The 12250-nt window shown below is 42.8% G+C and overlaps 1 protein-coding gene across 5 annotated transcripts in view; it reads left to right on the forward strand.

The window, feature by feature from the left end:
* The window catches only part of PTPN7 (protein tyrosine phosphatase non-receptor type 7), a 294573-nt gene that overhangs the window by 142862 nt on the left and 139461 nt on the right, over window positions 1-12250 (forward strand). For all 5 annotated transcript variants that reach the window (XM_069238936.1, XM_069238938.1, XM_069238937.1 and 2 more), the window contains one exon: window positions 9894-10077. In XM_069238936.1, coding sequence (XP_069095037.1) covers window positions 9894-10077 — 184 coding nt within the window. The remainder of the gene's footprint in view (window positions 1-9893; window positions 10078-12250) is intronic.

Genomic DNA, 12250 nt, shown 5'->3' on the forward strand with positions numbered 1-12250 from the left:
CCAGCAGTCAACCAACAGCACAATAATGTAAGGTTCAGCCCAGGGCGTACCTTTTTATAAAAGCAAGTAATGCAGTTTCACAGCAAAACAAAATACTACACTGTTCAACTAAGGGACTATAATCCCAGATACAATCTTCAGTAGGGCACCACACCTCTTCTAAGTACCCTGTTCTTGTACTAGGAGATTTATTTTGTCCATCATCCCCAAAGGTAGGCTTTAATTAGGCACAGGAGCAAATCACATCTATTTGCTGCACTGATAATATGCACAACTACATTCAACAGTTTGTATGTGTATGTGGTACATCTATACCAGAAATCTAGCCAAGCAGCAGTGGAACACTGTACAGGGTCAAAGGCAAGCAACGTGTAGTTGAAGAGATAGCTGTTTTGTGGACAGTTAATGCATTTTCATCTAGTGTTATTTAAAGATGTGCATCTTCAACTCCCCCAAATTGGAGCTGTATTGGGTCGATCCTGATGGATTCAGGGATGTTGTCCCAGATCACGGGTGCATGAACGGAAAAGGCCGGCAGCTTTGTTTTAAATTTTTTACACCTCTTAGAGTTCAGTCTGATAGTGTCCTGGCTGCAAGAGTACTAAGAACAACCAGAGACAGTGAGCTTCTCTGCAATATAAGCACAAGTGTTGTGATGGCTTTATAAATGACACAGTTAGTTTCGAAGATGGTAAGGGGAGCCAATGGAGTTCCATCAAGTTGGTGGTGAAGTGAAAATATTTATTCATGCCCGGGATGAGAAGTGCTGCAGCAAATAAGATGCCCTCAAGGGGTGCTAGGGTGCACTCCGGAAGGACATGAAGAAAGGTGTTACCAGTACCATGATCCAGATGTGACAGTAGAAGGGCTTGAACAGCCATTTTGAAGTCTCTTTCTGGAAGAAACTGTTTCACTTTCTTAGAGAAAGGAGAGCTGCTAGCTGGCCATCTTTGTTTTTTTGACACTATGGGGGTCATTCTGACCTTGGCGGTCCATGACCGCCATGGCGGAGTGCGGCGGAAGCACTGCCAACAGGCTGGCGGTGCTTCCTGGGCGATTCTGACCGCGGCGGTAAAGCCGCGGTCGGAAAAGGGGAGCCGGCGGTTTCCCGCCGGTTTCCCGCTGGCCCAGGGAACCCGCCATGGCGGTGCTGCTTGCAGCACCGCCATGGGGATTCCGACCCCCTTACCGCCAGCCTGTTTCTGGCTGGGTCCACCGCTGGAACCAGGAGGTAAAATAAGGGTAGTAAGCATTTTGTAGTTCATTTTACTTGCTGAGGACGTGCATTTTGTTCTGAAGGCATGCTCAGTGTAACATCGTATAACATTGTTTGAAGGCATGTTTTTAGGTGACTGTTAGACTTTTCATCCTTGGCGTCGTCTCCCTTAACTTTTTGCCTCTGTTCCACAAGTTGTTGATGTGTGCTGGACTCTGATTTTGCTGTTTTTGTTGTCTGGGCACTTTACCGCTGCTAACCAGTGCTAAAGTGCAAGTGCTCCTTTACAAAATGTGTATGTAATTGGCTTATCCATGATTGGCATATTTGATTTACTAGTAAGTCCTTAGTAAAGTGCACTAGAGGTGCCAGAGCCTGTAAGTCAAATGCTACTAGTGGGCCTGCAGCACTGGTTGTGCCACCCACATAAGTAGCTCTGTAATCATGTCTCAGACCTGCCATTGCAGTGTCTGTGTGTTCAGTTTTAACTGTAAATTCGACTTGGCAAGTGTACCCACTTTCCAGGCCTAAACCTTCCCTTTTCTCACATGTCAGACACCCCTAAGGTAGGCCCTACGTAGCCCCAAGGGCAGGGTGCAGTGTGTGGTTAAGGTAGGACATATAGTAATGTGTTCTATATGTCCTGACAGTGAAATATTGCTAAATTAGTTTTTCACTGTTGCAAGGCCTGTCCCTCTCATAGGTTAACATAGGGGCTACGTTTAAATCTGATTAAAGTGTAGATTCCCTTTGGGAGTGGATGGACTTGTGGAGTTTGGGGTCTCTGAGCTCACAATTTAAAAATACATCTTTTAGTAAAGTTGATTTTAAGATTGTGTGTTTGAAAATGCCACTTTTAGAAAGTGAGCATTTTCTTACTTATACCATTTCTGTGACTCTGCCTGTTTGTGGATTCCCTGTCTGGGTCGGTTTGATAGTTGGGCTGGTTGCACCTCACACTAGACAGTGACAGAAAGGGAGCTGGGGTGTAGTCTGCATTTCCTGATGAGACATCTGTGCTTGGAGGGAGGGTAGGAGTGGTCACTTACACCTGAAAGGGCTGTGCCTGTCCCCACACAATGCAGTCTCCAAACCCCTGGTGAGTGTCTGGGGCCTGGCCTGGGCAAGGCAGGATTTCACATTCAAAAGAGACTTTACTTTGAAGTAGGCCTACTTCAAAGGAGAAATTGGGTATAAGAAGGGCACCCAAAACCCAAGACTTTAGAACACTTCTGGAAACAAGGGGAACCTCTGCCTGGAGAATAGCTGAAAAGCTGAGGAAGAAGAGCTGCCCTGCCTGTGACTGTGCTTTGTGGAGCTAGCCTGCAGTTGCTGCTTCTGCCAGAGTAAGAGGGCAAAGACTGGACTTTGTGTGCCTTCCATCTTGAGAAGAAATCTCCAAGGGCTTGATTTAGAGCTTGCCTCCTGTTGTTTGAAGTCTCAGGGACAGCAAAGACTTCTCTCTGCCAGCACCTGGAGTCTCTGGAGAGACTCCTGCTCTGACAAGTGGTGCCCTATCCAGTCCCGGGGCCCTTGAAAGGAAAGCTGGTGGAAATCCAAGGAAATCGACTTCGGACCGACGCTGCTGCTGAATCCGGTGATGCCGCCTGCAACCGACTCCGTGATCTTCGCTGGAACGCGATGACCTTCGCAGGCCCGATGCTGCTGCAGCCCCCCTGAAGTCTGCGACTCCGTGGAAGTCACCGCACCACGTTGTGACCGATGCTGCTCGAAGTGCGCGGATTCAACATTTCGCACAGACGCCGTGATCCCCGACTTCGCGCATCGACTTGTTTCACTCTTCACCAATGGTACTGTACTTGGGGGTCTACGTGACTCCGTGTCCGGCACCGCTGGTGTCGGCTTGTTGGGAACGACTCCGTCACGATGCCGTGTTAACACCTCATCGAAGCATTTTGTGTTTCTAAGCGCTATTTTTGAGTTTAATCTTTAAAAATTCATAACTTGACTTGTGTATGTCGGATTTGTGTTGTTTTGGTCTTATTTTGGTTAGATACATATTTCATATTGTTCTAAACTGGTGTTGTGTCATTTTGTAGTGTTTTCATTCAGTTACTGTGTGTGTTGGTACAAATTCTTTATACCTAGCACTCTGAAGTTAAGCCTACTGCTCTGCCAAGCTACCAAGGGGGTAAGCAGGGGTTAGCTGAGGGTGATTCTCTTTTACCCTAACTAGAGTGAGGGTCCGTGCTTGAACAGGGGGTAACCTGACTGTCAACCAAAGACCCCATTTCTAACAGTGACATATCAGAAGCTAAATGAACTGTAGAAGACTTAGAAAGCCTTTACTTTTAAAGGCGTGGTAAATGCTAAGAATGTTATGATGCCCTCTTACCAGCAGCTTCAGTGGGGTGGAGATGGGGTTTGCTAGTTGACTGACTGAATTGTTCATGATGGCCCTTCTCAGTTTTGATCTGCAGCCCAAATCTGATCTGCGGAGATGCTAAATAACGATATTACAAAAACACATCATGACTGAGCTGTGGTTAAGAAACTGGTTCTTGACCTGTGAAAGAAAGAAAGAAAGAAAGAAAGAAAGAAAGAAAGAAAGAAAGAAGGAAAGAAAGAAAGAAAGAAAGAGAGAAAGAAATGAATCAAGAGGAAGTATAGATGTAAAGAAATATGAAAGGAAAGAAAACTGGCATAAAATGGAAAGAATGGAAGAAAAGTTGGAAAGTAAGTTTGATAAAAGACAAAAGCTCTAAATAAAAGGAAAGAAAGGGATAGAATAGATTTAGGTAAGAAAGAACCACTGTGGCCCACATCCATCAACACCTCCATCACATCTGCTACTTTTCCGGATGAATGGAAACTTGCAGAAATCAACAAACTCCTCAAGAAACACACACCTGACCTGAATCAACTGAGCAGTTTCCAACCCATCTCCCTTCTCCTCTATACAGCCAATGGGATTGAGAAGGCCATCAACAAACAGCTCACAACCCACCTTGAATTTCACCATCTTTGAGACAACACTCAATCAGGATTCAAAAAGACCTGCAGCACCAAAAACAACACTCATCCCAGCCACTGATGCCATTCAAATCATTCTAGACTGAGGAGAAACAGCGGCTCTCATCCTGCTCAATTTCTCCACGGCCTTCGACACCACCTCACATAACATCCTTATCAGTATCTTCATGAGAGTGGCATACACGGATCAGTTCCCAAATGGATCCGTTCCTTCCTTATTGGGAGAACCCAAAGGGTCAGGCTGCTAAAACACTGATGAGCTGAGTCCCACATGGATTGTCCCTCAGTCCCACACTTTTCAATATATACATGACACCACTTGCCAACATTATCTGATCACAAGACATCACCATCATCTCCCATGCCAATGACACCCAACTCATCCTCTCCCTGTCAGACAAAACAACCACCAACTTCATGACCATGATAGCAGACTGGATGTGAAACAACTGTCTGCAGCTCAACTCCAACAAGACAGAAGTACTGGTCTTTGGAAACCAGACATCCCCATGAGACTCCATCTGGTGGCTGTTAGAGCTAGAACCAATGCCCACAGACCACACAGGAAATATAGGGATTATCCTAGATGACAAGATCACGGCTCAAGTTAATGCTGTATGCTCCTCCTGCTTCTGCATCCAATGTATGCTATGAAAGATCTTGAAATGGTTGCCTCAGACACCAAATGGACTGTCACGCAAGCACTCATCACTAGCAGGCTGGACTACGGCAATAGTCTCAATGCTGGAATCACTAAACAACTCCTTCACAGACTCCAGACCATCCAGAACACATCTCCAAGACCCATACTCGACATCCCACACAGCACCCACATCACATCACACCACACCTCAGGAAGCATGACTGGCTTCCCATTCACAAGCGCAGCCAATTTAAACTTCTCACACACACATACAAAGCCCTACACAACACTGGGCTAGAATACCTCAACAGCCACATACACTTTTGCCAACCCCCCCAGACACCTACGCTGTGCTCAGTCTCACACGCACACATTCCCTGCATCTGCAAAAGCAAAACTGGAGGCCGCTCATTCTCCTACTTCACACCCAAGATGTGGAATGTCCTCCCTCAACACATAAGAGCCTTGTCTTCACTTCTTGAGTTTCGCAAGAAGCTGAAGACCTGGCTGTTCGTAAAAGCACCTACACACCCGCCCAAGCACCTGGCTACCCACTCGGGTGATTAGAGCACTATAAAAATCAATATAACATAACAAGAAATTTATAGATCAATAAAGTGACAGGGCAAATAAAAAATATGTTTAGAGAAATAGAAATAAAGATAAAGCATGAAACCAGATGATGAAAACAAAGATGAAGAAGGAAGAAAACACACTTTAAGTGGAATTGGAAAGGCAAAAAAGAGTTAAGGAAACAAATGAAAAAAGAAAGAGGATAGGAACTAAGAAAGTGAAAAGACAACTAGAAAGATCAAGGTGGAAAAAGGACAAGTGAAACAAAGGCTGGGGTAGAAGGAAAGGTGGATAAGAAAAAAAAGTATATGCACAGACAAATTAATGAACCAAATAAAGGGCCTGATTTAGAGTTGGCAGAGAGGTTACACCATTGCAGTGGCGACGAAATACCCTCTCTGTGAAACTTCCAGTCCCTCCACCTGATTAAGGGCTAGGCAGGCCAAGAGTATGTTGATGATGGAGCTTACTACAGCTTGATTTCGGACATCCTCCTTCGACGGCTGATGGAGTATGAGCAATTGGAGATAGGCCATCCAACATCCAACCAATTTAGAGTGTGCTGTTAGATATATATATATTTTTTTGCTGTCCATCAACCATCTGGGACAGTAACCTATTTGCCAAACTGAAAATCCGGTCCTTACAGTTTTGAAAAATGAAAAACCTTCAAAAGTTTGATGTAAGACTCTGTTACCAATAATGGACGCACAACACATTTTTAAATGGCTTTTTATGAACCATTGTGATGGTGGTTCATAAAAATCTATAGAGTTCACTGCCGGCTCAATGGTGAACTCTCAGTTTGGCAGGTGGAGATAAGGCTGGGTAGCAGATGTCAAGGCGTACACAACCTTGACTCTTTTTACTCCATTGCCAAGTTCTAAACCCAGCCCAAAGTCATCAAACAAAATGGGTAAAACTGAAAAAAGGAATTCAGGAAAAGAAAAGCAGAAAGAAAATGAAAAACATAAGACAATTGTAAGAAAGGTGGCAATAAAGAATGCAGGCAGAAAGAGAAGGGTGGAAAGTACGTTTTAAAAAAGAAAGAAATCAGAGAAAGTAAAGAAATATATAGGAATGAACAAAGAGAAGAATAGAATGAAACAGCAAACATGAAAGAAAGTGATTTAGGTGTGCAAAGCTAAAGATTCAAAGAAAACAAGAAAGGGAGTAAAATAAGAGGAGGTTGAAATCAAAAATACAGAAGAGCAGAAAACGCAATGAAAGTTGACCAAAAGAACAACACCAAAAGCATGACAGGTAGGGTGAAAGTGTGATGTGGAGACATGAGAGGGAGAGTTGAATGATAGGCTAAAAGTAAGAAGAAAAATAGGAATGAAGGGGGTGAGTGTGAGTGCTAAATGGAAGTGATCGAATGAAAAGTGAAGTTAAGACGCTGGTTGAGATTGGGATGTGCATTTTGGGCACCATGCAGCACCTAGAACGAGGTATCTCCCTGGGCCACATAGCAGATGCTGTAGGCATTGTGATTCTCTCGTTGGCATATTGTGACCATTCTAGGAATAATGGCGGTACAGTCATAAAGTGGTGCCACGTGGCATATTTTCACCATTGTGGACATGGATGCTCCATATAAGGCAACTATTATTTTCATATTCACGGCATTGAGGCATTATCACTCGCATTTTGCCAGCTTTCTAGTTTTTATATGGCCATAGCATAAAGTCATACTTATTGGCATATAATGGGAATCCCAGTCATCATTTTGACCGCACTTAACATAACAGTGAAACAACAATGCCATGTTGTGGCCACCCGTGTCGCCTGTGGCACATCGCAACAGGTATGCATTCCTGTCAATTCACAGCTGCCACTAACATAGTATGAACATGAATGATGTTTGTTTGTGATAGATAAGTCAGGCTCTGTCACTGTGGGATAGTAGCGGAAGCGAGCACTTCGTGAAAATGCCAAACCTTTATTTCGCATGGCTCAGAAATGTTTGGCACTCCGTAAAAATATTGGGATATCGCACGAATGTCCCTTTGGAATTGGCTGAAAAACGTGTTTTTTCAATTAATGGATTTGGAAATTGTATTATAAAAGGCATACTTTGAGGTCCCATTAGCAGAATCATCTTAGAAAATATCCTAGCATTCCTAAGGAATGTTAGCCTCAATAGGCAGCCTTATTATTTTGGATTATTTCATAAGTGCCCTTTAAGGAAACATTTAGATTTTTGCCAATTTCTTTGAAAAATGCCCAGTAAAATGCATCATCTTGCCAGATTGTATTACAACAATCCTTGGGGAACAAACACATTTCTTGAGAAAGGAACCCTCTGACATTGCAACTCAGGGTTGCTCGCTTACTCAGTGCCGTTTGTGACATGGTCAATGTTGGGGGTATATTATCATTCCTTCTACCCCCTTTTGTTGACGCTCGCCATTTTATAAATAAAAATCATTGCTACAGTTATTAGGATTAAGAAATTAACATGATATTAATAAATGTTTTGTCATACACTCCTACATTGTCAGCCTTTTTTCTAGTTCTCCATCGCTCACCTGTCTGTGTGCCTCTCATGAGCTTCCCCCAATGTCCTTTTTAGGGTTGAGTCCGCAAGTGCATGCACTAGCACGTGCATCTCGCTTGCAAGACTCTGCTGTGTTCAGTATAGGGCTTGGAGCCCGCCTATCACTCACCATTTGTTGGTTTGTGTGGCACTTTTCTTTACAGCTTCGTAATTTGTCAAGGTATGCCTGGCATCGCTTCAGTTCATCTGTGTGGAGCAGGGATCAAGCACTAATTGATGCAACTTAATTAGTGTCCGTCCGCTAATCCTGACACGATAAAGGTACTATTTGTTGTTTTTAACTTCGAGTGCCCCACAAACAGAAGGCTTGTGACTGACAAAAACCTGCCCAGCAGGCACAAAATTTCAAAGTTTTATTTTTTTTAAAGCTAACTTTATTTTATTTCGCCAAGTCGTCTTTTCTCAGTTTCTTCTCATGTTTTCCTTTGTTTTCGTACATTTTCTATGCAGCCTCTTATAATGGGCAGGTATTATCTTTGTTGCTCTACAAAGTACCTTAGCAGCAGTATCAGCGCTTCCCCTAACACACGCCTGAGCTTCAACATGGTAGCATGCAGGGCTTTAAGTGGGCCGGGTCCTGCCAGGCAGTCTCAAAAGCAGGTGCTGAGATGGGTCTCTATTGGGCTCTCTATGTTTGCCCTCACTCTCAGAGTTCTTAATATAAGAAGCTCACAGTGCCCTTCTGAAGGTCTGCTCACTGCCTCCTAGTGTCAACATGAATAGAGAGAACATGCAGCGCTCAAAATACGTGTTGACAAGAGGTTTAGTTTAGTTGCAAACAACTGGGAACTCGTGTGTAAATCGTGAAATGACTGGGGAATACATATAAATGTAGAGCGTGTAATTGCATTTATATACACATTCAGTGACATAAAAAATGGCGTTTTCACAAAGACCGAACATGGTTGCTTCAACTAGAAAAAAAAGCCCTACGAAATCCATTTTGCTCGTGGAAATAGTGAAACTAATATTGTACGTATTTAGGATGGGAAGGGAGCAAGGCTCCCTCCATGCGTGTACAGATAATACAAAATAAGGACTAATAACAGACTGATAAATATATGTGAATATTTGTGACCACTAATACGGAAAGTGACACAAAAGAAAATGCATGAAAATGGTAATATCCATTTTGTTTAGGTATGACAGCATACATCCTGTTCACAGTAATTTAAAATAGAAACGTATAGGTATATGCTATTACATCACAAGGCTACTTTTCACGGTGCATCTTCAAGTTGTATATTCTGGGTACAACCTCCACATGCACTATGGCATGGTATTTATTTATTTTGCACATTTGAAAGATGCAGAGCTTTTATTTTGTCCATTTAAAAGACACGACGCGTGTTGCCAGGCGGCCACTTTAGAGATTGATCATTTTAATGTTACTCGTTCTATTATATAACTGGATGCATTAGCAGTGGGGGGCACACTATGCTAAGCACAGATTTTCAGCATGTATGTTTTTAAGTCACACCCTTGATTACATCGGCCACGCCCCTTTGAGAAACCCCTCCCCCCCCCCCCCAGTTTATTCATCCCACTTAAAGCCCTGGTAGAATGTGCATTTCATCAGAGATTTACATTTTATTGCTGTGGAGAAGCGAGGTAAAATCAAACCCAGGAGATCCTATACTTGGCTGAGAAGACTGGTTGCAAATCTGCATGATTAGAGAATGTGGAATTATGCATTTGTAGAATTTACTTTTTAATGCCACTGAGGGGAAAACGTTCTCAATTTATGTGGCACGAAAAGTCCAGTTATGTATTTACAACGCCAATAGCTCTAACTCAAGCAAATACGAGACCCAATGCATTGAAAATGCTTGTTATAATTGGTGGATTCTGCAGAGTCTGGTGGGATTATAGCCTCAGGATTTAACTGGCCCTTTTTTCATACACAGGAGAGGGTCCAATGTGTCTCTGACCCTGGACATGAGTTCTTTGGGTGCTGTTGATCCGATTCTCTCCATCACAACCCCAAAAGAGGTCACACTGCATTTCCTGAGGACATCGAGCCACGTGCTGTCAAAAGATAGACTTCAGGAGGAAGCCAAGAACCTGAAGGCACTGGAGGAGCAGTATGCAGTATGTGTCATTGCTATTAGCTGTTTGAATCCATTAATGAGAGCTGAGGTTAAATGAACGGTTCAAGTAAAAGTCTTGCAATCCATGTTTTATTTTAGCCCTAGATAAATGGTGTTTGACTTGACAGAGATATTAGAAGATGATGATAAAAGAGAGATACCAAAAAAGGAAGAGAAGAATACTGACACAGAAAAAGGAAACAGATATCAAAAGAGGGGAAAACTGAACAAAAAGCAAAGATGGATTCTTAAAGTAGGATGGAGAGAGTGTTACAGTAAGAATGGAGAAAGTGAGAGAGAAACGGAAATTGAGAATGAAGAATGGCAGATTTTGATAAAGTGAGGGAACATAAGTGACGTATGCTGAGAGAAGAGGAAAGAAAGAGTATAAAAGAGTGAGAAGGAGAAAGGGAAAGGGGATGAAAGAGTAAAGAGGAGATACATAGAGGGCAAAATGGAGACCGAAACCGAGTTAGAAAGATACTGGGGATGGATGGAAACTGACAGTTATTTTCATCAGGATTGCAAAGTAAGCTAAGTTCTCCCGCTGACATTGGTGGTCATCTGCAAGTCACAAGTTTGAATTCCGGCAATGCCCACTCAGCCTTCTATCCTTCTATGGTCAGAACAAAGAGATACTACAAAAAATGGGTGGAGAGAAATACTGAAAAAGACCGAGAGTCAGAGTAAAATACTGAAAGAAGGGGACTAGAAAATACCAAGAACAATACTGAGAAGGATGGATAGATACTAGGGGTGGGATAATAATTCTGCTCTGCCAGCAGAGTTCACATAGTTTTCCCAACTCCACATGGAGTGCGAAGTTACTAAAGACTCTGCAAAGTAACGTGGATCAGAGTTTTTTCTCTCACTCGCACTCACCAACATTAAGTGGCAAGCGAGAGAAATCGCTAAATTGGTGAGCGCGAGCGAGATTTCTGAACGTGAGCAGTCATGGTAGGCTGCGATCGCTCGCAATGAGAAAGCTGCCGCTCACGTTGAGGAAGCTGCAGATCAAGTAGAAAATCTACACAAGCGGCAGTAAGACGTTAGCACTCGCTGCTGCTCTGCGTGATGCCGTTTGCGCTGATTTTACAGCATGGGAGAAACTCGCACACTGAAAATCAGTGCAAACAGAGCGACTTGCCCAAACTCCGCTGCTCGCAGAACTCTGCATACCGCGGTACAGTTTTTTCCACACTTCGCGGAGTTCTGCATAGCAGAGCTCCAACCAGGCTTAATATATGGAAGAAGGGAAGAAGGACAGAGAGAGATACACAGAGAAAGGTTGACGATACCAAAATAATTTATTTTGTGGAGTTTCAGCAGAAATTTCTCCAAACTACTTTACAATAATTTATATGAGGCTGTGCAATAAATATATGCACAGTTTGACAAAATACAAGTAAGAGAAAATAGATGTATAAGAAGAAACCAGAGTGAAAAGAAGAAAAGAAAAAAATTTCATGTTTAAAAACTTTCATTCGAAACAGAAAGAGGGCGATACTGAGAGAAGAGGTGTGGATGATACTGAGAGAGAAAGTGAGGAAGATATGGAGGGAGAACAAGAGAAACCGATTGAGAAATGCTGCGAGAACAGGCAAGTTTGATAATGAGGGAGAACAAAATGAAGACGAGAGAGATCCTGAGCCAGCAAAGCGAAAGCGAGATGGACAGAGACAAAGAGAATCTCTGAAGTAGAGAAATAATGATAGAAAGAGTTAATGACAGAAAGGCACTGAAGGAGATATAACTAAAGTAATGCAGGAAGAAGAGGGAAAAATAAACAACGATGAAGGACAAGACTGGAAAAGACAGACAGGGATTCTGAAAAGGGGAAAGAGAGAGAGTGGTGTTAAGGAAAATAGAAAGCAATATAACGATACCAAGAAACAATAGAAAACTGCTCCACATAAAAAGAAACACCAAAGAAAAGAGACTTAGGGCCACATGTACAAATATTTGGATATGTGATTTCCTAATTGCGATTCTATGCGAATCGCAATTAGGGAATTGTATTTCCAAATGTAGGGAACTCCATTGAGTTTATTTTGCGATTCCCAGTGGGTCGCAAATATACCTGCCTCATTAATATTAATAACAAATTACTGAATCGCAATTTGGGCCTTGTACATCCCAAAAGCATTTTTCTAGTCACAAAATCGACTCATTTG

Source organism: Pleurodeles waltl, chromosome 6, assembly GCF_031143425.1.
Source record: "Pleurodeles waltl isolate 20211129_DDA chromosome 6, aPleWal1.hap1.20221129, whole genome shotgun sequence".
Classification (NCBI taxonomy): Eukaryota; Metazoa; Chordata; class Amphibia; order Caudata; family Salamandridae; genus Pleurodeles; species Pleurodeles waltl.